The 26,954-nt window shown below is 35.3% G+C and overlaps 3 protein-coding genes and 11 non-coding genes across 14 annotated transcripts; 9 read left to right on the top strand and 5 right to left on the bottom strand.

Moving 5' to 3' along the window:
- Nucleotides 1–213: 213 nt before the first annotated feature.
- T21B6.17 lies at nt 214–554 on the bottom strand. Its single transcript, NR_072065.1, has one exon. It is a non-coding gene; the product is annotated as an Unclassified non-coding RNA T21B6.17 (non-coding RNA).
- A 2,294-nt stretch (nt 555–2,848) lies between these two features.
- On the bottom strand, nt 2,849–2,981 carry T21B6.12. The gene has a single exon (NR_072064.1). It is a non-coding gene; the product is annotated as an Unclassified non-coding RNA T21B6.12 (non-coding RNA).
- A 271-nt stretch (nt 2,982–3,252) lies between these two features.
- On the top strand, nt 3,253–3,401 carry T21B6.7. The gene has a single exon (NR_072063.1). It is a non-coding gene; the product is annotated as an Unclassified non-coding RNA T21B6.7 (non-coding RNA).
- Nucleotides 3,402–4,256: 855 nt separating this feature from the next.
- Nucleotides 4,257–4,397, top strand: T21B6.16. The gene has a single exon (NR_072062.1). It is a non-coding gene; the product is annotated as an Unclassified non-coding RNA T21B6.16 (non-coding RNA).
- Nucleotides 4,398–5,820: 1,423 nt separating this feature from the next.
- T21B6.9 lies at nt 5,821–6,014 on the bottom strand. Its single transcript, NR_072060.1, has one exon. It is a non-coding gene; the product is annotated as an Unclassified non-coding RNA T21B6.9 (non-coding RNA).
- Nucleotides 5,884–6,006, top strand: T21B6.14. Its single transcript, NR_072061.1, has one exon. It is a non-coding gene; the product is annotated as an Unclassified non-coding RNA T21B6.14 (non-coding RNA).
- A 59-nt stretch (nt 6,015–6,073) lies between the features above and the next one.
- On the top strand, nt 6,074–6,210 carry T21B6.11. Its single transcript, NR_072059.1, has one exon. It is a non-coding gene; the product is annotated as an Unclassified non-coding RNA T21B6.11 (non-coding RNA).
- T21B6.13 lies at nt 6,149–6,296 on the bottom strand. Its single transcript, NR_072058.1, has one exon. It is a non-coding gene; the product is annotated as an Unclassified non-coding RNA T21B6.13 (non-coding RNA).
- Nucleotides 6,297–7,701: 1,405 nt separating this feature from the next.
- T21B6.6 lies at nt 7,702–7,753 on the bottom strand. Its single transcript, NR_072057.1, has one exon. It is a non-coding gene; the product is annotated as an Unclassified non-coding RNA T21B6.6 (non-coding RNA).
- A 1,371-nt stretch (nt 7,754–9,124) lies between these two features.
- Nucleotides 9,125–17,601, top strand: dgn-1 (Dystroglycan 1). The gene is made up of 6 exons (NM_001381093.2): nt 9,125–9,227; nt 14,604–14,832; nt 15,161–15,280; nt 15,328–15,746; nt 15,797–16,670; nt 16,769–17,601. The coding sequence occupies exons 2-6, from the start codon at nt 14,614–14,616 to the stop codon at nt 16,889–16,891; spliced, it is 1,755 nt and encodes a 584-aa protein (NP_001366742.1). The 5' UTR covers nt 9,125–9,227; nt 14,604–14,613; the 3' UTR covers nt 16,892–17,601.
- Nucleotides 10,304–10,508, top strand: T21B6.8. The gene has a single exon (NR_072056.1). It is a non-coding gene; the product is annotated as an Unclassified non-coding RNA T21B6.8 (non-coding RNA).
- T21B6.10 lies at nt 13,769–13,905 on the top strand. The gene has a single exon (NR_072055.1). It is a non-coding gene; the product is annotated as an Unclassified non-coding RNA T21B6.10 (non-coding RNA).
- An 808-nt stretch (nt 17,602–18,409) lies between the features above and the next one.
- Nucleotides 18,410–21,358, top strand: nstp-9 (Sugar phosphate transporter domain-containing protein; the record flags this gene model as incomplete). The annotated part of the gene is made up of 8 exons (NM_001375128.1): nt 18,410–18,450; nt 18,498–18,558; nt 18,611–18,751; nt 19,343–19,459; nt 19,506–19,690; nt 19,854–20,061; nt 20,665–20,765; nt 21,259–21,358. 8 exons carry the CDS (start codon nt 18,410–18,412, stop codon nt 21,356–21,358), a joined length of 954 nt encoding a protein of 317 aa, NP_001361876.1.
- A 2,683-nt stretch (nt 21,359–24,041) lies between these two features.
- On the top strand, nt 24,042–25,969 carry F47B10.9 (BTB domain-containing protein). Its single transcript, NM_077423.4, has 6 exons — nt 24,042–24,205; nt 24,908–25,038; nt 25,087–25,173; nt 25,222–25,297; nt 25,346–25,481; nt 25,627–25,969. Exons 1-6 carry the CDS (start codon nt 24,048–24,050, stop codon nt 25,693–25,695), a joined length of 657 nt encoding a protein of 218 aa, NP_509824.1. The 5' UTR covers nt 24,042–24,047; the 3' UTR covers nt 25,696–25,969.
- Nucleotides 25,970–26,954: the final 985 nt, after the last annotated feature.

The raw sequence follows: 26,954 nt of genomic DNA, 5'->3' as shown, positions 1-26,954 counted from the left end.
TATAAGCTTTGAAAATAATGATTGTTTCAAGACTTACGATACATTTCACTTTCAAACTCTTTTATAAGTCTTTGATTAGTATTAGTTCATGTAAGTTCCACATTAATCTTACATATTTTTTGCGTAGTTTTAATAGTAACTGGTATCCCTGGTAACTACTTTTTGTAACTTTCATTCATTATGTAATTGATCTTGTACCAATGCCCACTTTCGCGCTCTATGGAATATCTAATTCTTTGTCCACTAATCGGATTGTTCAAGTTGCGATTGTTAAACGAGCGGTACACTTTACACAGTCCGTGCAAAAATTACGCAGTCAAAAAGCGTGATGGTGGTAGAAAAAGAAAGAAGAAAACGAATTGAAATGAGGAGCGAATGATGGCGAATATCGGCGGTGAGAAGAGGGCCCGCTGCTCTCTCCCGGATATATTTTGTGCCCAGCGCTATCTCCCAACTGATGTCTTACGACAGAAGTTTTGCCCGCAAGCACGCTCTCCCGTTGGAATCTTTGTTTTCTCTGCGTTCACATGTATTTTAACACCCCCCGATCTTCTGCAACTAAACTATGCACATTACCACCATGTTTTGTACAAGTCTAAATGTACTTCTGGTCCCCAGCCACTTTATTATGGTTATGACAAATACTTCTTCTGCTTTCCCCTTCTTTTTATATTCATGGACATTGGGCGAACGCTTATCCGCTAATTGGCCAACCATCCCCGTTTTGGAAGAACTCATCCACTTGAATGTACTTACATGTTGTTGCTTCTATTTCTTCTTGATTCGTTTTCAATACCACCTCTGTTTCATTAAATTTGTGGTTTTCCACATTACATATCTTTAAAAATGTAATATTAGGTATATTCTCACTACTTGTTACCAAACAATCGTAATCCAAATATCTTAAGGATTCGGTCTGTCGATTACTCTCATGTAATTTATCTGGTCAAAATGATCCTCTATGGAAAAATTGTATTTTTTTTTAATTGTCTTCGATTTGCTTTTGGATTACACTATACTTGGTGTTTCACCTGTAAGTGTGCTGTTAGAGTTTTTTAGTATTAGATCTTGTTGGAGTCGGAGAGAAATTTGCTGAACTGAATGTTTTTTGTAAAACAGAACTTTGATTATAACTTAATTTGAATGCCCACTTAACTTAGCTGTACAATGATGTTTTGCCCAGTATTTTAGCATATTTCTTCTTTTCGTAGGCTGTTTTTTTTGCCCTACCGTTTTCTGCCAATTGCCAAATATTGAGCAAAAATAACTGAGATTACTGTAATTTTGAAAATTTAAAAGTTCTACTGAAGGATGGAGATGAATGCAACCATGTTTATTGTATAACATCTGGCACACAAATAACTACTATTTGTTTTAATCGATAATTATTGTGAAGTAATATGAAGGAATGTATCTCGGATCACAATTTGATTTCCAATTTGAAAAAAAAGTTTGATCGAGCTGAGTGAAAAAAGTTTCAGATAGAACATTTGAAGCATTTTCACCAGGCTCTAAATTAGTTTAAAAATGCAATGAAACCAGTTATATCTAATATTATAATTACTTTTTTGTGATGAAAACTCAGTTCATTTTTTTGCTCGAAATTAAAAAAAGTCGCAAAATTTTTGAAAAGTTTTGTTAGGATATGGGATAATTTTAGTATCATAGGAACAGTTTTTCTCCACTGGCCGTACTTCACTTTTCAGTAATGGGGAAGAAAGAGCAAAACAGAGTTTATTCAGTATAGTTTTTTCAGAAGATGATTATGAAAATATTGTCAATTTGAGCACATCTTGGCTCCTTTGTTCTCGTTGCTGCTCGTTTCTTTTTTGTTCCTTCATGGCCTCTGGTTACATTTGAGACGTCAATTTTCTCATTCAGTTGCATTGGACATACACCTTCTCCATGGGTGGCCATTTCTCATTTCACAATTTTTCTCCTTCTTTCTCCCTATTCTCTTTCAAAACACCGTTCAATTTTCTCCGTTGTGTCGGTTGCACTTTGCATTTATTACCCGATTAGGCTTGCCACACACACACACACAAGCACATACATTTTCAAAACTCGAAACAATGTTTTCTTGTTTTATGATTCAGCACACACCGAGTCTTTCTCCAGTAATTGCCAGCATCACCCTTTCGGAGTATTATTGTGGTCTCAGTTTCGGCTCGTTTCGTAATTTAGAAAGAACACCATAAATTGAGGGTGGGATGTGGCTATTCCAGCTTTTACGAGATGAATAGACCTCGCTCAAAGCCTCTGGTTCTACCGAATTCCATTTCAGAAACTCATTATGGCACCGCTAATTCTAAGCAATTTTGTTGTTAAATATCGGGTGTAAAACGAATTGTTTATTCTGATGAGAATACATTTTGAAATCCCAATTCTGTTTTTTTTTTCAATTTGTTGCTGAAATTAAGAAAAAATCATGTTACTTGTGTATTGTACATAGACGCTTACTTTGAAAATAAATAAAAAACAGCGAATGAAATATGAAATAATTGTGATAATGAAATTTTTTTCAACGAGGAATAAGAATGTTTCTACTTCCAGAGCCAATTCAGATTTGGTTTACTTGAGTTTTGAATTTGAATGCTGTCGGATTTCTTCACGAGAATAAAATTTTAGTAAGATACATTTAAAGTTTTTTTTTTCTTTTCATAAAACTTAAATTTTTAAAAATGTACCCCTCACAAAAAAAAACAAAATCCTCGTTCGAAATTTTTTACTAAGAGCCATTACTTTGTTTCTATTTTCCTTTGTGAAAAGCCGCTGTAAATTTAGCGCATCTTTCTAATTAAAACATATATTATTTGTTTCAAATAACCGCGACACACGTTTTTGCGTTCACTGAACCACACCGAACATGCTTTCCGGGTGCTCATCCGCAACCTAAACAACATTATGCTCTCCGCTTCCCCCTCCAATAAGGTCCACTTTTCTCCGACAAGCCATCTACCCCAAACATCGGGCTAATCCACGTTTTATTTGTTCGACCCGGTCTTTTTGCGGTTCATCCATGTGAATACACATATACAGATCCCTTTGGGTTCCCCATGAGAGTGAGAGACCGGGACATACCTTGAGATTTAATTAAAGTGTTCGCGCTTGTGTCCTGACTCTGTTTTTTACTCGCTCCGCTGCCACAGATTAACTTTTGAACTGCAGCCGCGCATTGAAAGGACGTTTTCACGCTTTTTTCCTCAAAATTGAAATGTTTCGCGCAACAGACATACACACCCAAGCCAAGATCCTTGTTGTGTGTGCCAAGGTCGCAACTCCTCGCAATTTCGAACAGACCGACAGACGTCTCATACACCTGGATCCATAACACCTGCAAAATTGGTAGTCACGGAAAGGCATGACAGAGGACGACACGTATAAATCACTTGTCCTCCTTTCTCTATTTTCTTTTCATTTTTGGTCATTTTGGCAATTCTGGGTGGTCATTCGCTTTTCAAAAGAAAGCTGTAAACGTTGTGATTCATTAGAACATATACAGCTGCTCCACCTCGTCTTAATAAACAAAAAAATGTAACAATACATTAAATTTGAATGGAAAATGTCAAGATCATTCAAACCACATATGTGTATTTTTCTACAAATTCAATTAACGTGCATTAAATTGAACTAATTTGAAAATCGAGGCTTGAACGTTCTACAATTTTTTTTGAAAGATTTTGCGTAAAATTTTGTTTAGACCGTCCTTTTTTGATTTTGTAAGCCTAGTCATAATAAAAGATACACCCCCCAAAAGTATTCAGTTAATTCTTGTAGTTACCTTTTTTCATTGTGAGATGATGTATGTAGTTTATCATCGCCAACAAATATCAAATGCAACAGATATTTTCTAAAACAACCCAAACAGCAAATAAACTTTCCCCCGATAAATCTTTTGCTTTGATCTAATATTTTTCCGCCAAAGAATTAGGATACCAAAATCGCAAAAAAAATTCGGCAAGCTTTCTTTGAAAAAAAGTTGTACTACGATTAAAATCATCAGGATTTCACACTTGTTGCTGAAGATTCCCGTCTTGATTTTTTTTCGAAATCCCAGTTTGATTTTTCATTTTCTAAAAATTGCAAATTTCATTTATTTGCAGAACTAGTAGCTCATTTTGCATTCTATTTCAGAAGCCATCCATCCTGCTCCCTATTTTCTCCATCTTCTACGTGTCCCACTGAGATTCTCCTGTTTTGGAACAAACCTTCATTGTTTATGAGTTGTGTTGGTCCTTGTTCTCTATTCTCCTTGGCTCCGGATGATCTAATATACTAGTTGGTTGAGCATTTCGGGATGATTGGTATTCAGTGCACATGCATGCTCATCTAGCCTCCTCTTCTATCCCCCCTTCTTCTCCTTTCCAATACAAAGATTCAATTTCACACTTCTGGTACCCAACGTCCGTTCTCTTTGTTGTCAACTTCACAAATTCCATTCTTTGCCTTCTTGTTTATGTCATTTTGAATTTGGAATTTCGCTGCAAAAATTATATTCTAATTTCGATTCCGATGTTAGTGCCAAAATTCACACTTCTAATTGGATATTTACCGTTTACATGTAAAATGCCACTTCCGATCATGATCATGGTTGGCGGATTGATAGCAGCAGCACTCGGTTGGTTCCGCCGGCGCGTGTATAATATCTTTCAAGTTTCCGCATCGCAAGTTCGAGAGTAGTGAGAACGAAGAGGCAAATGTGTGTAGACGTCCTTGAGTTGCATAATCAGAGTATGTTTTTGTTATTTGATCAGTTTAAAAATAACTTTGCAAGGTTTTTAAACACCAAACGTCAAGTTTCAATTTTGTTTTATCGAAATCCTGAAATAGTGATAATAAGAAAATGTGTTAATAAAAATGTTTCTTTAACTGTTTTTCTTTGAAGATTTCTTATTGTGAAAAAAGTCTTTCATCGCAAAACCTTAGAGGCGGTATATAAATTGTGGAGTTTTGTTTTATTCTGCTTAACGTAACCATATCCGTAAAAAACAATAGTACAGAAAAATCCGTTTGAAAAATAAAAGAGTCCCGAAAAGATGGAGATTATTTTTCTATTTTTCGCATCGAGCTACTTACCATTTTTTCAATCGACCCTTTCAACGTCTTGACACTTTTCATGTAATAAACGTCAGTTTTTTTCCTTTTTCCGTACAGTTTCTGTATATTTTTACTGATTGAGTGAAACAGAATAAGGCAAACATCACAGAAGTAATGAATATCATTCAACTTCTGTATATCAAGGATTTTTATCAAGATTTATTGATACAGGTTGTGTCAAGCTTAGAACTTAAAAAGAGCTTTGCTAAGTTGAAAAAAAGTATTTTCAATAAATTTCATAGCATTTTAAGCCATAAGTGGAACTTATAAGTTTAGTTGCCACATCCCTCCCCAAAAATATTTTTTGAAGTTTTTTGAATTGAAACGTAAACTTTTGTCATAATTTCGGGCCTAAAAATGAAAGTGGTAACGGCAGAAACATTTACTTGTGGAAAAAGAGAAAAGTATTTTGTGTTAAAAAATTTAGACATTTTTGAGGAAACGAACCCCATAAGTACCCCAAAATATTAGATCTCAAAGATTCATACTATTTATTCTCGGTTTTCGAAGTAAAACACAATATTCAGTTGATCATCATTAATTCCCACATCTCTATTATTTCATAATGATATAATAGGACTCAGATGATGGGGGAATGCAATGTTGTAAACAAAAAAGCACTTGGCCTATTGGCTCATCATCGACTTCTTTGCCTCTTCTTTTATCTTTTTGCGCATCTAACTAGAGGGGACAAGTCATAAACCATTGAGGTGGCATAGCTGATAGAGATATGTCTGAGTCTCCAGTCAATCTTTTGTGTGTGTATGCGTGTTGCGCAATACCATACTCGGGTCTTCCTCTTATCCATTGCCTTCATAATATTATGATTTACCTATCTGCACTTATAAGTGCATCAGGTCACCTCTCTTCCTCATTTTCTGCTAATATTCCCAAGAAATTTAATACGCTTCTCTGATGTTTTTCCTACATTTTCCTTCTCCCCACGCGGTTTCTCACAAATTCCTGTTTTACTGTCAGTGCTTTTTTGCAAACGGGGGCCTTCTTTTCAACGGCCTCCGCTAGACATTATGGCAGTTTGTAGCGATTTGGGAAACCGCCAACACCATATTATATCGTAAAAAATGCGGAGGCTACTAGTACGGTGGAACATACAGAAATGGGAATAAATTCGTGTTTACCGCCACCCTACCTTTTCCACGTTTGTTCCTACTCATAAATCTCAAATCTTCTTCTGTTTATTTGAAAGTATCAACAAAAGAAGGTTGCGTTTTACTTTCGATACTTCTTCTAAACTTTCAATTTTCTAAGAATTCAAAAGTGTGAATCCAGAAGAATGCGACATCCATAAAACGTCTCCGCTTGTTGAGAAACATTTCAACTGTGACCCGGGTTCGTAACCCGCCGTAACCATGACATTCTTATTTGTCATCTGGCTTAGCGTGCACTGACCATGTCAATGCCGGCCGGAGCAAAACACTACGTTCTGTTCCATCACTTTTGCTTCTTTACGTTATTGTATTTCGCTGCCAAATTCATTAGGATAATTCAATCGGTTTCGAAACCGGACACCTCCTGCATGCATATCCACTTTTCACTTTGTTTTCTCGACAGGTTGTAGTGTCAACATTGGCTCCGATGGATATGGATATAGCTCATTGTTTTCAAAAATTTTCTTAGTTCATTATTATTTTTGGTAGTCAATTTTTCGTTTCCTAAGAATGTTTTAATTTTGATAATTAGTAGTAATTGAACAACATACTTCTCCAGTGAAGTAAATATTCGAAACAAATTGCCAAATTGTAATAATCTTGCATTTTTATTCTGTACTGCATGCACATGTCATAATATGACAAAAAATTATTTATCTGAAGTTCCGCAGGATCGGAAAAATTATGAGCGTAATTCCATTAGTTAACTAAATACAACGAGAAATTAATTTTTTATTATTGTGAACCGACCAAATCATATTATTTAAACGTTTCACTTAAATTATCTTCATTAGTGGTCAATACAGGGACGTGAGCCTCATGTGGTCGTTTTTAGCCATTGTGACCATTGGCTATTTTCCTCTCATTCCACTTTTCTTCTTTCAAAATTGCCCCACTATTCATTTGATACTCTACAATTATTATTCTCATCGTTGCAGTCTACGAATCGGATCATATAATAGTGAGACATTTGGTCAAACTGGCTTGGTCCTCGTTTTTTACTCGCTTCACTCGGAAGGTCATTTTGCTTGCTTTTTGAATGCAATTGCAAGAAATATGAAACTATATCTTTGAACCACGCAATCTTTTTTTTTGTTTTGTTTCTGTTAATTGATGACCTTGAAGAAGTATAAGAATCTTTTTCAAAAGGTATTATTATGCAGTTATATCTAAACTGTAAATTTGAAAATTCAAAGTATCTCATATTCCTATATGTACCAGTAGTTTGTATTTTAAATTTCCAATTCAAAATTTTAATATGGAAATGATGTAAACACCATTCCGATTTTATTCCATTATTTTTCTCTCAATCTCTCACTCTTTTCAATTTTACTAGAAAACAGATTTTTATTCTTTCGAATAGAAAACCCTCTACCGTTCCTGACTCACCATTCTATCTCCTCACACACCACTTTCTACGACATTGCCTAACTTTTTGTGCGTTAAGTTTAATGTGCATTTGACCTTTATCAGTTACTCGTGTCCTCTTTCCTGTCTTGATATTTGATTTCAATCACCATCGAGTAATTAGTGTATTGGACACACATACCGAGAAACCACTAACAAGAAACGCCCTGATTTTATTTTTCCTTGAATAGCAGGACGGATCGTGTTAAATTCTAAATAACGTAGGACTGGAAAAATCACATTTTTATGACAACAGGGACTTTGTCGCAAAATTTAATTAGTTCTACATTTGGCCAGGACAATGATTACCGTGGCTTTATGATCAACAACATCTAGCGTGTCTTATCAAAAGCAAAAATTGTTGGAAATCCTAATTTTCTGTTTTGTTAGACTCTATTTTATTTCTTTTGAAAATCCATTACCGTTTTATGTTTTGAATAACTTCAAAATCAAACAAAACTACAGATTGATATTTGCAATCTAATATCTTCGTTTAAATTTCAACTTTTTTAAATGTGCTCTTCGAAATTAGTAAAAAATTTGTTTTATATATTTGCAAACTTCATATAGATATGAAAATATACATATGATAAAATGAAAATAGCTGTATTCCCTTGCCACGCATATAGACGGCGCATTCAAAAACTCATTGCACTCTGGTTTTTTTTTCAGAATTTTAATTACAATGGGGGTTATATTTCATGGGAAGAGCCTTTTTGAAACTCACCGCTTTTCTTCGCTCTATTGATATTTTTGATTTCCCTCTGCGTATGCAGAAAATAGTACAAACCACACTGACATTCATTGTAGTAACTCTAACTTTTATGCCCAAGAAAAGGCAAAAAAATGGTAAGAAAAACGTTTATGAAAGCTTTCTGTTTACCTACCTTGACCATTTTCTCTTTTTCCCCTATCCTCCAACGAGTGTACACACATTTTCGGGTATAATTCATCCGAATGGTTGGTGACAAGAAAAAAAAATGCTTCAAACTGTGTGCGTATGTTTTTCTTGTCAAAACCACATTCATAGTGTGTTATCAACAAGGAGGGATGCAACAAAAGAGAAAGCGAATTTTCCAGGTTGCATTCTTCATTTCGTACTTGCTATCTCTTTCCTCTGATAACCGTTTTTTCGGCAATTTCAATACCTCCTTGATTATATTTATGAGGTATGCAACTGACAGTGTTTCTTTTTCTCTTACGATATTTATTTTCACATCAAAACTATACACATTGCTAGCTTTTTTATTCTTTTTTGAAAAACCTATATTCATCAGATCTCAGAAGTTCCAATTTGAAAGTTTCTTCAATATGTACATTATCGTAAATTAGTCTGTCAACTGATACAAATCGCTTTTTGCCAAGTTTCAAAAGGACACCCCTTTTTGAAGTTTTCCGCTCCATTTCATGTCTTGAACGTATATGTTGCAAAAGTTACTTTCGATTTTCAGAACGACAACGTGTATTGAACCGAACTTGTGATTAGAATCGAAAACGAAATTTCAATTTGGCGCACCCATTTTTTAGTCCCGGCTTATTGATAAACACATAGAGGTGAGACTTTTTTTAATGCCAGTTTCGAACGCGTGCCCGGAAGTTTTTCGAGGCATTAAAAAAATTTTCCTATGTAACTAAACAATTCTTTTAGTCTTATAAAATGTTTTACTAAATCTCGTTTCCTGATATATGTAGTTTTGTACACAGAAAACGAGATGTTTTCTTTTGTATTTGCCTGAAAAACTTATTCTGCTTCTTGGCACAAATCCAAAAAAAGCGGCGTCATGTTTGTGCATTCAAAAACACTTCAAAGGTGTACGAAGCCACAAATGTTGTGACTACTCATATGTGTACAGAGATAGGTGTTTCAAAAAAAATTTTCGTACGACTTCAGAGTGACGTCCTTATTTTGAAACATTCACTTAACTCGAAAACATCCTGGTTTTTAGGTATTATATGAATTGTCTGCTAGTTTTTTTTTTTCGAAAAACCGAGTTTTTTCTCTAAATAACCTAAATCTTAACAAAAAATGTTGTTTTCCGTTCTTCACGTTTTTCGGTTTTTCAATTTTGCGGTGTGGGTCAAAAAGCCGAAAAACCCAAAAAATCGAAAAAAAATTAGGGTCCAGTTTGAAAAAGTGCAATTTATGTATGTTGTTTGTATGAAATAGGGCGTCATCAGTAATAAAAATATTGCATTCTGTATAAAAATACCGATTTTGGAGTGTTTTCAGAATTTGTTTTTGCAGTTTTCTCAAAAGCGAAAATTTCCGTTTTTCAGTTTTTTGAAGAACCAAAAAATCGAAAAAAGTTTTGGCGCACATAAAATGTTTTGTTATTCTCAAAAAATTTCGTCCCTACTAAATTTTACTCAACAATGTTCGTCTTCGCAATTCTCAAAAGAAACAAAGTGGCCCAAGATCTTACGTCAATCAAAACATTCAAAAGACTAGAATAAGAAGGCCCACTGTTTTTATAATCTTGTTTTTACACTCACTTAGCAAATCCGGCACTCTTTGTTCGGTTGCTAATAAGGTGTCAAAGTGACAATTGAAACCCCTCTGAACTGACTCAATAAAAGATAAGATGGAAAATAAATCGAATCTCCGTTTTCAATATGTTTCGGTCGGTTTCTTCTATTTATATGCAAAATTCATTCGAGACACCATACCAAAAGCTCCCGTGGGAGCTGGCCTTCTTATGTCGGTCGGTTCATGGTCCGTAGGGAGTGTCGGAAGGACGGAAGACCACGAAGGAAACGTCTTTGTTTGTACGGATCGCTTATTTATTATGCAGATTGAATATTGGCCACCGCTTCGTTCTTCATCTGTGTTCGGCTTTATTAGACTGCTCAAATGTTGCATGCCATTTTCCTCCTCCTCTCTCTTCGTAGCCGTAACGTATCGCATGTCCATTTCTGATTAGCTCTCGTCATCCGTTCTTCTTTCATCCTTATAAATATCACCATCCGTCTTGAATTGACCAAGAAAAATTGTAATTGTTCCAAACGGACCCGCATTGTACGTCTGAACACCCAGTCATTAGGCTTATCTTCCAATCGTTGCCTCCTCGTTTGCTCCATCCTGCACACACCTGGCCACAGGTACGGTGACGCAACTTTATGAGGTTGAGCCGACCAAATAGGACCATCTCCGTCCTTCCCCACATTTTTCGCCTCTCACTTTATATGTTTGGTCAACAGGGCTTGCCTCGTGCTTGACCCTACCCATACGCACAACTTTCTCTTTTTTGCTGAGGAAACTTTTTTGACGCGGGGTTTTTTACTCGAAATCTACGCTATCCAAATCTGATTTCTGTCCAAACGTCCTTGTCCATTCCTTGACTCTTCTCAATTTGATGATATGTGATGGAATCGTGCCCCCATTTGTGTGCCATCTCTTCAACGCAGGAGCTCTTTTATGTCGTTACAAGCATCTGCTTCAACGCGCGCAGCTGCACACAGTGCCATTTCTTGCCCTCGTTGTCGCGTCAAAAGTATTGCACAATACGGATAGATTACATAAGGAAATCTGTATTCAATCAGATGGTTTACGATCTGCCCGGTGGTGAATAGATATTTTCAACAGCTTATGAGAAAATCGGCTCCAAATTAATATGAATACGGTCACATTGAATAACTGAATTTATGATCTAACATTTTGAATTAACTAAATTTGCACTTCTCTGATTATGCTTATATAGTTTAAAGATTTTACCGCAACATTACAAACTTTTAATCCTCTAGTCTGATAATGATTTATGTCCGCTTCATTGTGAGCGACCAAAAAACTTTAGCTTGTTCACAGGAGTGTGCTTCAGGAATTTTTCAATTAATCTCTTGTGATATCACTTTCTTTTTTTTTGCTCTTACACCAAATATTTTTTTGGAAAAATTGTCAAAATTGACTTAATGGAAGCTGGTGGCTGAAAAATATTTGAGGAATGATTCATGATTTACCGTTTCATTTTTTTATTAAAAAACAAAAGTCTAATACTTTTGGTTCCTGTCAACATGGGGATCCGGACAATGAGAATGAGACGAACGCGCTGACTACTAGCAGTCGAAGTACGAAACCAGAACAATAGGCGTGTTAGTCTCAGTTTTAGCAGTACGTTTTGTCTCCGGTGTTCCCGTGTTAGAAGTGTATACAATTACCCTTTGCACAGTGGCTGTCGATTCAAGCAATTCGAGAACGTTAAGCCAGGTAATCCATGCCTAATAGATGGCAAACGGCACCCATCATCATCCTCATCGTTCATTTAATTAGCACGTTCGTTTCATCTTCAATACGTTCCTCACTGGACGTTAATCCAACCAATTTCGCGCACGGAAAGGTGTCAGAACAATGAACTGAGACGATCATTTCTCACTGGGTTTTTGTGTGTTCTTTTTGTGAAATAAGGTAATCCTCAGTCACAGGTTGTCAACGGAGCACTAGTGTCAGTCAAATGTACACCTGCTCTCATTTTTCTCTTTCTTGTGTCACCATCTCGTCTCACGTCTTCAATCTTTTTACCTTCCGTATGTCCCACAGATTCCCAGGATTACCGCTCTCGACGACAATTATGCGATCTCGAAAATGTCGTGAGGGCATTGTTAGGCATATCTGAACAGCCTCAGTCGGTATTACCTTGTCGACGGCGCGCATCTTCGGAGAACAGTAAGAACTATATTTTGCGAGTTGTATGGGCCGCCTTTCGCCTAATTATGCTCGTATACATCGTTCTAATTACTATAATTATATTGTATTCCATATTTTATCCAAATGGCTAGTAGAGTTCTATACCCTTTCTTTTTATTATAGGAAAAATTGATACTTGAGAAAATGTAATTTAAAACTGAAGTTACAATAATATTTAGAAAATTAGTTTTACTCCTGCTCAAAATTCAACAATTTGAAAAATAAAAATATTTTATCTTCATAAATAAATACTATTTATGACTTGACTTGAAAAACGCATTCATCTACCCAGAATTAAAAAAAAACAAAATTTTTTGTTTAATGTCTAGTTTTTTAGAAGTGTTTTAGAAAAAACTTTGCCGTTGTATATGAATTTTAAAGTTGTTCTTCTTCTACCGACATGGTTTTCAATTTTATATTCGAATGTTTCTTCTCTTCTCCCTATATTACTTTATCACTCTCCTTTCTTCAATGAAAGATGTGTGAACGGTTAATAAGGGTCATCCAACAAAAAACGCAATATTTGCACTACAATTGATTTGTAACTCTTTCCTTTGCACCTCTGCTCTTATTCACCTTTTTTCTCTACCTTGCTTCACACACTTTGAATATCAATGTAACCGTATATTTGATTCTCTCATTTGCTAATTTCCTTCCGTATTCATATCATTATACAGTGTATAGACTCCTTGCTCAAAGGCCTGCAAGAGTACAATTGTTTATAAAAATGCAAAAAGGGAGCTGAGTTAAGAAGAGCCATAAACCGTACGCGAGAAGGCAAGTAGCGAGAAGCCGCCAACAGACTGTAGCTTTTCGCGGACTCCATTATGCCGACGTGTGACCATCTGTTGATTCTAATGATGAGATGACAGACAGGCACATGTTGCTTTTAGAATCTGCTTCTTAATGGTACCGCTCGTGCAGAAAGTGTGATGTGATTGTAAATCGTAGTCGTCTGATTATTTGAGTCTTATATTTAAAGTCCTTCGCACAGTGTTTGGAAGCATAGTTGTAAAACGTGAGACTGCTGTAGAGGTCAAATGTGTTCAATTTTTCTCCGTTATCAGAGAAATAGAACATATGCAAGCAGAGAAAAAGGTGAAAAAAAAAGAAAACTGAACAGCAGAACTGATTATTCATTGCGTGGCGAACGGTGATGAAACATCAAAATTTCGGGGGTACGTCTTCTCCGTCCACCTCCCGTCGATTGAGTGTCTGAGTCACTCCACATGTACACACTGTACAGTCGGCTCATTAAGAATACGTTGTCAAGTTTGACAAATGATGTGAGAGGTAATTGTACCGCCAATATGCACTCCCAATTTATCGCAACATCCCATCTTAAGAGAATGCTCCAGTGCGCTTAATAATTCCTTTCATTTTTTGTGTCTATAAGTAGAAAGTTATCTCCTTTTCGTCATCTCTTTTTTGTGGCATGTTTTTGCGCAACTGACCACCTATTGAGAAAATGTTTATTCTGCTGCTTTTGTTCAGCATGATGTTGCAAATCAAAATGCGCAACGCATACAGAGAAAAGGCTTAATCGGTCCGGTATTTGTGTTCAACTGTTTTGAATATTCAAATCAGTTCCCGGACGCCATTCTTTTGCATCATAGGATTATACTTACATTTCTCTGAAGTTCCTTAGTATTAGTTCGTTTTATGTAACAGCCTGCTACTTTAGTCTGTCTCCTCAGGCAATAAAACTGTATGAAATTTGGTTATATTGTGGCTGAAACTCAAACTTTCAAAACTAAATTTAAGATTTTTCAACATTAGAAATATTTTGTTAAGAGGGGCTCACAATTAACCTGGTGAATTTCCCGTTTCTTTCGTTTTGTTTCTGGGCCTGTTTATTCTTCAATTTTCTTCAATCTCTAGCACTTTTTTAAAAATGTTTCCTCTATATCTCAACTTTTCAGTGGTCGAAAATCAATAATATGGGAAATGTGAAAAGCACACATGTAGATTCTTAATGTGCTCTTAATATTTCGAACGGTTTGATCATGACTCCGCCTCTCAGGGGCAATCTGGGCACTGCCCGCCTTCCTCCTCTGGCCCGGTGTTCAGTTCTTGCACGCGACCCCTTCTTCTCGTCTCCTCCCTCACCAAGCACAAGCAGCCGCCCCTTTTTTACTGACTAGCAACACAGTTGTTTTTTCAACGATTTTCACTGTTTCTTATAATTCGAATTTTAAGCTCAGATCTCATAACTTATCAAAGCCTTTTTGTCTTATATACATTTTTTTTAGACCGTTCACAATGCGTCTCATTTTCCTGGTATCCACCCTGCTACTAGTGACAACCGCCATTTCCGACACCCGTGTGTTTATTGGAGAACTGTTTGAGCACAACCTTGGAGACAACTACACCATTGCTACTGGAAAGGATTCCGGCCCACTTCCTTCATGGCTCATGGTTCGCGACCAGACGCTAACGGGTATCCCAACTGAAAACGACGTTGGCAGGCACACTGTCATGGTGAGTCATCGAAGAAAATGGTATAGAAATAGAATAGGAGTGAGCATACAGAAGTGAGAGAATGTGGGCTTGTAGAATAAAAGTGCGACGGTTCTTTTGGACGAAAACGAGAAGTTCGGGAAGGTACTTGGGGTGGCACGTGAGTCATCAAAGAAATTTCTGAAACAAATTAATAGAAGCATCTAGATATTTCTGAATGTACTATCCACGGAGAAACCAGCTGCAGTTGTTTTCAAGTCGCTATATCGATAAATGAGAGAGAAATATGTGGTCCCTGAGAGCGCGTGAGATGTGTAGGAGGCACTCTGTGTAACATGCGGGTTTATAGATCAAATCAAGAGGACGCAAGCCCGTTTACCTGTACCTGAATGTCGAGGAAGAAACTATAAGCCCATGTGGAGCCAACAACACTTTCTGGATGGAAACCTACCACGAGCAAGAGGCGTCGGTAAGTTACTTTCAAGATAGTCAAGAGAATATTTAACAAAATTTCAGCTCGCCAACAGAATCAACACTGCACTTGCAATGAATGAGTTGGAGCTGGATCCAGAAATCAAGACTGTGCGTATCTACTCGTTCAACTTCAGTTTGATCAATAGAGAGCTCGAAGAAATCAACCAAGAAGCCGTTCATGGACAGTATATGGCTATTTGGAAGGTTGCCTGTGAAGATTTCGATGAAGCACTCAATTACATGGATGACTTCGTTGATCGAGAGGATGTTGATTATGACTCGATTAAATTAGCTAAAGGATTCTTCAAGCCGGGAATGGCTCCAAAACCAACAAAAGAGGCTGAAGATCCCACGACTGCCGAGTACTTGCGTACAACAACTGAGCTCATCCGTACCACGAGAAGAATCACTGACAACAAACCAATCCTTCTCAACAGACTTCCATCATTCACTTGCACAAGGTAGAGAAATTAATATTCATAAAAAGTTTCTAATCATAACAAATTTTCAGAGGAGAAATGTGCGACCTTCGTATTCCATCAGAAACATTCAAGGATGCAGAAGATGGAGACACCTTCAAGATGAAGCTCTCGGTTCTGGCTCTTGACAATGCTGAAGTCTGGATGATCAACGAATCGAACAAGGGACTCATCGGAGTTCCAATGAGAACTGGAGAATTCAATTACCGTCTCGAAGCTCGTGACAAAGCTGGACAACTCGCATCTGCTCCATTCCAGGTCAATGTGAAGCCAGCTCTTCCAACCAATCACCGTGTCCAGTTAGAAATGGATCAACCAACTCCCCAGCAAATGGCTACCAATCCTTCAAAGAGAAACTTGCTCGTCCGTGCTCTTGCCAGATCCCTCAAGGCTCCAGTCAACAGTTTCACTATTCAAGAAATTGGATACAAGAACAACAAAACAATGGTGGCTTTCAGCAACAATTCAATTCCATACAAAGTATGCGATGAAGCTGCAATCAATGCTATGGCCTCAAAGATGATTATCAAGCAAAAGATGAGAACTAAGACGGAGTTTGTCAAAACTATGGGAAATCAATTCTATGTGCGTACCGCCACTATGATCCGCCACGGAAACTGTGATGAGACAGTCGAAATTAGCACTACAGCTCCAACTGTTGAATCAATTCAAGAAGCTGACTCGCAGCTGTTGCTCATCTGCGTCCTTCTTTTCCTTCTTCTCCTGATTGCGGTTGCCATCATTATCTACTGTGCTTGTATCAAGAAAAGTGGAAAGAAGAAGTCAACGAGCACCGAATATGTGTCCAAGGGCCTTCCAGTTGTCTTCCCAGATGAGGTTGAGGAGAATGATCCAACACACGCCGGAACTCCAATGCTCGCTCGTGAGGAACGTCCACCACTCAAGGTAAGGAAAAACGAGAGAAAAATATTTTGTTGCGTAGTTTCGCTTATTTCTGCGCACATCTCCGAACGAGATAAAATCTATATCTTTCTTTTTTGCAGGTGTCTCAGCACGAGAATCCGTTGTACAAGCCACCACCACCAATCGCCAGCAACTCTCCACGTCTCGGACATGCTTCATCATCATCGAACCAAAAGCTTCAGTCTCCATTCATTCCTCCTTAATTCCGAGCGAGAAATTGTATCCACTGTTATGAACTGATGTCTCTTCCTGTTATTATCCTCTACCTTTCCCTTTCTTTGTTCCGAACTTAGCCATCAATCGTTTTCCTGTACTTGCATGGATATACAATTCAACATGAATATCAAATCCTATCAAAAGTTTATCACATTTATCCTTTTTAAACTGGACAATGTTGATAAATTGCAGTAGTTTTGAGCCATGAAGATTGCATTTCAATGCTGTTTTCGGGGTTTCCCAAATACTTCAAATCTTTCCCTATCTCTTTCCATACGAGGCAATTCATAATAACAATCACAATCCAAATCTTTCCTTTTTCTGTAGTTATTGTTGCATTTTGAATCATTTCTCAGTACTTTCCCACCAACACAATCCCACTCCCAAAAATCATCCATCTCATCCCAGCTTTCTTCATTTTTATTTTTTAGTTTCTAACACTCCCATTTTTCTCTACCACAAAACACATATATTCCTCAATTTTGTAACGGTGATTTTCTTATTTCTTGTATGCTCTCTGAGCCTTTGGAATTCCATGGGTTTTCTCAATTCACTGTTTTCCGCCTTTTTCCTCAATAGTTAGTTGTTCTCTGTCATTTTTGATTACCCCACCACCAACCATCTCTCCCCAGTTTTAACAGTCCTGTTTTCAATGCATCACTGTTTTGTTTCATAAATTTAAAACTAAAAATTATAATTTGTTATGTTTTGGAACGTTATATCCAAAAATAAGTTATGAACAACCAACACAGAAAAACAGCTCAGTCGGAACTGTTCAAAAATCTAAGATTAAAAATAATCAAGACAATTTTCGTTATTCCAGACAGTCAGGGGAAACCTTCACGAAAAATATGAGCAAGCAGGCAATCTTTATGTTTGGTGTTTTGTTATTTTGGCAGATACACTTTCAAATTCAAACATTTTGTGAAGTATTATAAGTGAACCAAAATCTAAATTCGCAAAATAGGAGGTTTTTAACATATAGAATTAATTTGAAATTATATTCACATATATTATAATATATTAATAAAATTATATTTATATATACCAGTCGAAAAAATATTCAATTAATTCATAACTAGACTAATTGATGATTATCAGGAATTCATATGAGCTCATGGACACTATCTAGTTGTAAAGTTGTGTATCTGATATCAATTTGTCAGGTTTTTTTTGGTTTTGTGGAAAAGAAAGACAGTGCAAAAATGCTTTGCGCTTCACCTAGAGGTTGCGTGAAGAAGATAAGATTGACGATGGGCTGATGATAAATATTGGTAGCCCGTTCTCTAGTTCTATATACACGCATTTTGTTCTCAAAAAACTCAATTTATTATCATTTTTACTGCCAACTTCGTGGCGGCTGCATATTAAAGTGCAACGCCTGGCACTACCTTTCACATTAACTAATTGAGTAACATCTGCTAATTACTCAAAATTCATTTATTTTTTAAAAATATTTTTTCAGAACCACCTGGTGTTTAGCACCTGCAATCCGCAACGAGTAAATGGTTTCTAGCAACATTGTGTTTCCTATTGCTTCGTACTGGTAATAAAAAACTTTACCCTGGTACAAAATGCAGCTGTCGATTTCAGGGTATGCTCAATAGGATTGGTATTTATAAATAAACATCTGCTGTCTGGGATAGGTGCCGAGGTTGGTGCGGGTCACTGTACCCACTTGTAACTGCAAAAAAGTTGTGTTACAGCTGGATATTCCCTTGTTTATAACATGTTGCCAGTGCCTAGTGACGATTGGAATATGTTTGGTCCTTCGCTGGGGATCCTTCAAAACCAAATATTTGAAGACGTTTTCAAAGCTGGACATAAATTTCGAAACATGCATAGATGTGAGCAACAGATATTGAAAATGAATAAACCAGACTCCAGAGCAGTCGAATCTCAATAATTACTGTTCACAAAAACTTGAATCAGTTGATTAGTGCATAAAACAGCAAATATCGGATTAGTGTTCTGAAAATATCTATTCAATTCGATGAACAATTTGCTATTAGCTAAATCCAATCGCAGTAGGTGTTTTAATGACTAATTGGCATACTTTTTTTTGAGAAAATCTAATCTGGCAAAATTGCGAAGAAAACAGTTATAACTCAAATTCCATGTCCGGAGCTTAATGGTGGAGCACTATCAGTGGGGGAATTATTGGGAAAAAAAAATTGCTTTGATGCTGAAATGTCCAGCTATCATCATAAAACGTTTCAAAAAATTTGGAACACTTTTTATTTAGAGTCGAAATGTGGCGGCAAAGATTAAATAAAAACTGAATCATCTCCAAAAATTACAAATTCTTAGTAAAAAAATATATTCAAGTATTTTGAAAGTAACATGACTTACTAGATGAAAAGTTTGAAATGCATTATTTAAACGTTGAAGTAAGATAGCTTTTTTTACTTTGTTCTTTTACAAAATTTTTTTTTGAGGTTTTACCACTTTCAATTGTTTTTGTGGCAATGATCTCATTCAATAACTTGTGTCTTCGAAATGTTGGTGTAGCATTTTACTACGTTGGAAGATCAATTACAACCGTCTTTACTGTGGTAGGAAATGTCGATGCTATTGTCAATTGTGAAATATCGGTTTCAGATATTGACGTATGTATTTTTTGGAGATAACTCAACAAAAGGCGTGAATGTCTCTTGTTTGGTTATATTAATTGGTTTTGGGATAGGATCGGATCAAGAGTCTCAAGATCCATTAACTACAAGTGGGGTTCTTTACGGAATGTTCGCTTCTTTGGCAGTTGCTTTGAACGCTTTATACACAAAATCGTAAGTGTACTAAAAATTAAAATAATTTCATAGAAAAACTTGTAGTACAACAATGCGATTGTTGGTGAATATTTCTCACATTTAGAAATACTATGGTACTTGTTCAAAAGTTTAATAAACAACTTTCTCAAACAATAAAGCCAAATAAGTATTTTTCTCACAGAATTCTGCCAAAAGTTGGTAACTGTATCTGGCAATTGACATGGTACAATAATATTCTAGCAGTGCTACTTTTCCTTCCTCTAATTATCATTAATGGAGATTTTGGCAAAATTTGGAATCATTTCCCAACTTGGTCATTTTGGCAATTGCTATTTATATCAGGAATATTTGGGTTTGTAATGAATTATGTTACAGGATGGCAAATTAAAGTTAGTTTACTTGAAAATTTTAATATTGGATATTGAATGTTATTAGAATCCGGTTGTGTTTTCCAAATTATTATTGTAACCCGGGGGTGCGCGGCAATTGCCGTTTGACAAGAGCCTAAACATAAATTTTACTAAAAATTGTTCTCTTTTCAAGCTCAAAATAATGTAAACCTTAAATGATCATAGGCTTTTTGTAAGAAAATGTCTAACCGTATACTAAAAAAGGTGAAATTTGTTCAATTTCTGAAACATACTTAGGATTTAAATTAGGCTGAAATGTCCTGCAATCGGCAATTTCGGCAATTGCCTGGATTGCCGATTGCCGGTAATTTCCAATTACCGCGCAAACCGGTTGTAATCCATTGCTCAACGTTGACATTTTATATCTAGAATACAGCAAAATATGTGTGCATTACAAATAGGAAAAACCTAGTGTTTTCCAATAACGCGCACATTGGAAGTTTATTTCGAATTCTATAGTGTACATGAATCCGCATGGAAATCTAGAAAAGCAACCAAAAATTATTAAACTAGAGTAGTGATTTACTATACATACCTTAAAAATTGTAAGGCAAGTTTACCATAGCAACCTTCAAGTTTCAGGCAACATCTCCTCTTACACATAACATCTCGGCAACCGCAAAATCTGCATCCCAGACCGTCATAGCAGTGTTTCTTTATAGTGAAGTGAAGTCATATTTATGGTAAGCAATGTGATAGATAAGAAAGCTTAAAGTTAAAAATGCCTAGTGTATAGATGATTTGACTTTTGGCTGCTACACTCTTTAGTGAACTTTTTGCAAAAAAAAGCAACTTGGTTGCATTCTGTAGATTTAATTCGAGTTTTCAGTGTATAGAAAATTTCAAGTTGCTTCAAATTTGATATGGAAATCAGAGCTGGGACTTCTTTAGCATTTTCATTTTTCGTAATTTTCATAGTTTTGACGAAAATAAATTTTTCTTTTCGTTTTCGAAAACGAAAGTGCGAAAAAGTCTCAATTCTGATGGGAATGCTAGTTTATGCAATAGAAAACAATAATTCGTTATGTAATATGGGATTCTGAACACAATTCTAAATACTCTTCACAAACATAGCTTCAAATTCCTATTTAAGTAAATTCGGCAGTTGCTAGACGTGGAACGGTAGATACCGCAGTTTGGTATTGTTCAATACAATCCTAAAATGAAACATTACAGGTGGTTCAGTAATTTAATCATTCTTCTGGGTTCAATGCTGTACACCATAGCTAAAAAGAGCGAAGTGTATTCAAAGCTACGACAGCTGAAATCAAATTAATCTATTTAGTTTCGCTTAAACAATTGAATGACCGACCTGTTTTATCTTTCGAGTATATGTAAAACTTTGCTGGGTTTGTTCACTTGTGATTCTCTTCTTGGGTTATCCGGTCTATTAAATTAATATATACACTTTATTTAAAAACAACTAGTCTGCAAAAGTCATGGTAATAAACATATTTCTTCGTAATTTTATATAATAAACATGTGTAATTCTTTCACTACTTGAGTTATCCAAATATTAAAATTATCTCTCAAAAGATACTTATGTAACCTAGTTATGTCTTTGGTTATTGATAAAATGGTAACTCTAATAACAAACCAAGTTGATACCAAAGCAGTGTTTTCTGGAATAATATTTTAAAAACACTTCATCACGTTTTTTTCTTATCAGTGGTCACTACAATTATCACTTTACTGTTTGAAGTTTTATTTTCATATTCAAAATAATCCTTTTCACTTTCAAATTTTCAATATCAAATTTTTTCTTTGAAAGACAACTCAAACCATGTCCACCACCTGTGGCAATATGCGCGCGCGTCAATTGTCTTCCCTGGAGTCAACCTTGTTTTCTCTCTGTGTCCTTCTACCTATTCATGTTTTCAGAGTGTCTTCTATTGACCACTATATTTTTGTGTGTTGTTACGTATCGATTTTGAATAAATTCCTTTTTTCTTGATTATTAATCTGATTCTCCTCTCTACTATTCACTTAATTTGGTTGAAAACCTGCATTCACAAAAGAAAACTACCAGTTCTTTTTGGTAATTTAATTTGATCTATTGTTACATGATATTTGTACAATTTGTTGACACCACGAACAAGTTATTTTGATGCGGGGTCACTATTTCCGCAAGATAAGAACTTCAGAAGAGTAAAGTCCAAAAACAATATGTTCTACTTTAGAAAACAGTTAGCGATTCTGATTTCTGGTTTAGTATGTGCATAGTATATTTGCGTAATTAACATATTTATTGTTGATACAATTATTTCAATTGAAAAAACCCTTTGCAGTTGGCGCATATCTATTTAAATTGCTTCGTAGTATTGTTATTTTTAATTGAAATTTTTAATTCGAAAAACTGAAATAAAAACGAGTAATAATAGTTTTCAGCATACTATTAGATATAATTTTTAAACTAAGAAACTGCTGAGCCATGTATTTTTGTATAATTTTAATAGCAACTCCGAACCTATTGAAGAATCAAACTGCTCAACAGAAATTTGTTTTACACGAAATTCGTTTTTTCAAAATTTGAATCAAAGGATTTTTAACCAATCTCAGATTTTCTCAATCAGCTGTTCAATATGACCGATAAACACAAAGTTTGTTTGCTCGATACTCTTCTCTGCTCTTCCGCATCTATCCCTCCACCTACGTTCCAATCGTTTTTTGTTAACCTTGAGGTTCTTTCAACCAGTCATTTTTGTGTTGCAACTTTTTGTAGTATCTCACCTTGTGTTTATTCGATTGTTGGCTTCGCTTACTGTGTCATCCATCTGGTTTTTATCACTAGATATGAGACTTTTTTCCTTTCACTTGACTCTCGACACAATCTAGTTTTGGTTCTTGTCGCTTTCGAGCGTAAAGATTTGATTCAAATTGGCTGTAATGATTCGCTCAGCTGTTTGTTTCGCACTCACCTTTTCCCCAATACAACTACCACCTGTTGTTCATTGTTCGATCATCCGTCATTTTTGTTTATTAGGGGCAAAGCGCTATCACAGAATGGTAAGGGAATAGACTAATGTTTCGTTTGTCTGTACAGACTGATCAGACTGTCATTTTTTATAGTCTAGTTAACTTTTTCACTTGTTTATCAATATCCGTCAAAAGCTATAAATTTGAAAAGATGAACTGAGACGGTAAATGATGCAGCATATTTCTCCACCGTTTTTTGTATCACTGCCTGCGACTATAGACAGTTGATGCACTGGCGTTGAAACAAAATAGTGATAATGGTATATAATGTTCAGAAAAACGAGTGCGGAATATCACAAATTTCATTCAAACAATAGTAATTACTGTTATTCTGTTGTCCATTGGCAGAAAACTCAGGAAAAAGTCTAGTTGATAATTGTTTTTCATTCATTTATATTTTTGGCAGTGAGGAAAAGTCTTGACAGTGTTTGAAAATTCCCTTTGTAATCACAAAAATAGTATGATAACATTTAGTGTCACAGGTTTTTCATGTGACGCGTTTTTACTTCGAGGTCAGCCGTAGATGGTGTTGTTGTTGTTTTTTGTTGCCTCCAAAAGCTATGTACCAATTACTAACTAACAACTACAACTAACAACCAAATACTAACTCAACCAACTTTACCGACTTGGATCACTCAGCGAAACTTCACAGATTTAAAAATTTAAATATTTTTGTTTAAGATGTTCTAACAACACAAAAATCTGTTTTCAGGATTAGATTCATAAACAGTGCAGCATTAAATTACCTTTTCACTATTTTTTTTGAATGACTTTCTAACGTCAATTTCATGAAAGTCTCCGCTATCTTATGTTTTCTCTACGTGAACACACTCAATTTAATGCTAGTTTGACAACTCTTGGGAAATAAATCGTTTTCTTAAAACTAGTTTCCATATTGACCTTCTTATTGTTCTTTTTGTGTTATTTAACATTTTGGAGCTTGCGGTTTTCCGTTTTTGCATTAAAAATTTGCCTGTTTTCAGATCAAGATGGTGGCAATTCATGAATCGGTTCTTGATGGGATTAGAGAAAAAATCAGTCTTTTTTCTACTGAGACCGTCCTACGAAAGTTTCAAATCGACACACAATCTGACACACTTTATGTAAACCTCAGCTATTTGGCCGAACTGTCAGAGTATTTTCATATGTAAGTTTTTTTATTGAAAAAAATTATGAATATTTAATTGTCACATTTAGTTTTAAAGATAGAATAATCTTTGAAAAACCAACAAAAATATTTTTTATTTAGACTTAAAAAGGCGGGGAAACTCGACGACTTCCAAAACAAATAGGTAAAAACTGAGTTGTCACCCCTTTTTGAGTTGGAAAAAATGTCGTTTTTTAAAAATGTTTTTGAAAAGTTATAGTTGAATATTTTAAAATCAGAAATCATTTTCAATTTTTTCCTTAACGGGCGGTTTTCCAACTTCAATGAGTCCATGGAAAAAATTTAGTAAAACTGTTTTCACCTGACCTATACCAAAACTGGAAGGTGGAAGTTGTTTTTTCTTGATGATTTTCAAAAAAAAAAATAAATTTGAGAATAAATTCAAAAACCGAAACGGCTGTTGGCCCACAAAACTAGGGAAACCAAAAATAAGAAAAAAGGTTCACATACAAACAAAAAAATTATACCAATGTGCTTAGAAGACAGCTTTTTCTTACTTTTAGGTGAAGAAAATTATTACTCTGGTCTTTACTTCTAGTTAAATTTTAAAACTTTGATAAACTTAAAAGGAACAACAAAAAATTTGGTTTTTGTAAAAATGTGGGAAACTCTATAACTAAAACCCAATGAAGCCGTGAAAAAAATTGTATTCAACTTAAGATCCCATATTAAACATTTCAGTTTGCGCACAGGTTCATACACCGAAAAAACATCCGAAAAAGTAACTCTTGATGATGTATACACAGATGAACTTGTGGTGTTCCTATCATACGTGTGCCCGGAAGGATTTGAATTTGACCGCACTATCAATCGTAATTTTTTTTTCGTTTTTAAAAATGAAGCACAGTCGATATTTTCAGAACAAAACATCACGCCTCTTGTTTACTTCTCGGATCGTCTCATCTTCCCATGGGTTAAGCAAGAAATCAAGAAATATTTCAAAAGCGGTAACTCACTTTCTCAAACAAATGTGACGAAATTATTAAAAATTTCAGATGACTTCAAAAATGAGTTGTACGATGCGGAGTCGTTGATTCAGCTTTGCTACCTTCTTCACACGCAGTGCTACGCGTTAGTCAAACGTTTCCCAGTAAAAGGCAAAAACCAGTACTCTTACAGTAGCGGTGATATTGATCCAATTTTCAAGAAGATTGCACGGCTCGAAAACATCTCGTTGGTTGATAAAGCAGTAGCCGCTATTTCAGATGCCAACATGCGCAGTTATTTTGCCGAGAGAATCATTCATTTCAGACCAGTAAGTATTGGACTTGGTTTTTATGTTATATTTGAAAAAATCTTAATCCATGTTCAAAAAATTAAACTTAACTCTAAACAAGTTACAAAAATATGATAACTAGGCAAGGTAAAAACTAATATAAACTAAACACTCTATATTTCAGTACTCCTATCAACCAAGAGCCCAATCGTTTTTCGATTGGAATGATACTCGAGCTCGTTTATTTTTTTGAACAACCTATAATTGAACAAGTTATTAAATTCGTCTGCTGATTAATGTATGACAAAAACCTGTATTTTCTGAAAATTGATTTTTCATACTTTTTGAATACTTCAAACTGTATATCTCATCTCATGTGGCTCAACCATGTTTTCTGTACATTTTTGCGTGTTCTGTATTTGTATTGTTTACACCTCTTTACCTTTGCAACTTAAAGACACTTAAAAATATCCCAACTGTACCAATATTTCATAATGGTTATACAATAAATAATTGAAGGATTTAAACTGAATTGGTTTTTTTCTCACACAAAACTACCGTATAACCGTAAAATTGTATAGCAAAATTTGGGGAAATAGTTCTTTCATAAGTAATCTTATTAATATACAAATAAAAAGTCAAGTTTACAACAAAAAAAAGGTATTTTAGCCGCTGATAACAGACATATGTATAGGTTGTAGGATTCATAAAATCAAGGATGATTTCAAAAGTCAGTTTATTCTTTAGAACTAATAATAATATTTGGTTGAAATAATAACCGAGTTATAATTAACTTTGTATGTTTTTTTAGAAGTGTTAGCATCGCCTGGAATTAAATTGGAACAGTACGGTTGAGAAACTGTTTGAAAAGTCACAAAACTCACCATCTACTTAAAAATCTAAACCATGGAATTTTCTGATAAATTTCTGTTGGTGATTTTTTGGCATTGAATTTTTTAGAAATACGGCAAAATCAATTTTAAAACCTAGCTGCGGAGAATTTGAAAATTTTTATAACCCCGCATCCAGTTGGCTAATAAAAATTAACTCGTAAAATCTGAACGAAGGCATAGGTCTCGAATGCGTGGAACACAATATTTTCTCACTTTGAGCGCCAAAATTTGACTTTATATCATACTTAAATATGTATTACTTTTGCTGTCATCATTTAAATATGCACCACATTGTCAAAACGTTTCTCTAATCCGCTAATCATTAAAAAAAGGTTTGGTTGAGAGTTTTAAAACGGCTATTCACTTCAATCAATTCATCCTAATAATTTTGTTTTCGTTCTTTTTCATAAAAGTTGTTTTTCTTCGATCAGCTGAGCTGTTCTCATAGTCAAATTACTGTATCGTTTTTAATAATTCCAGACCGTTAAGCTTTGAGTCATGCTAAATATTTGATTTTCCTGAAATTACAACGCTTTATTTGTGGTGTGCATTGTTAATTCTTTTTTTAACGACAACTGTTAATGTTCAATGATAATATGTGCAAATCTCTTGAATCTCT

Source organism: Caenorhabditis elegans, chromosome X (assembly GCF_000002985.6).
Source record: "Caenorhabditis elegans chromosome X".
NCBI lineage: Eukaryota > Metazoa > Nematoda > Chromadorea > Rhabditida > Rhabditidae > Caenorhabditis > Caenorhabditis elegans.
Note: the sequence above shows the minus strand (reverse complement) of the source record. Positions and strands in the feature narration are given on the sequence as shown.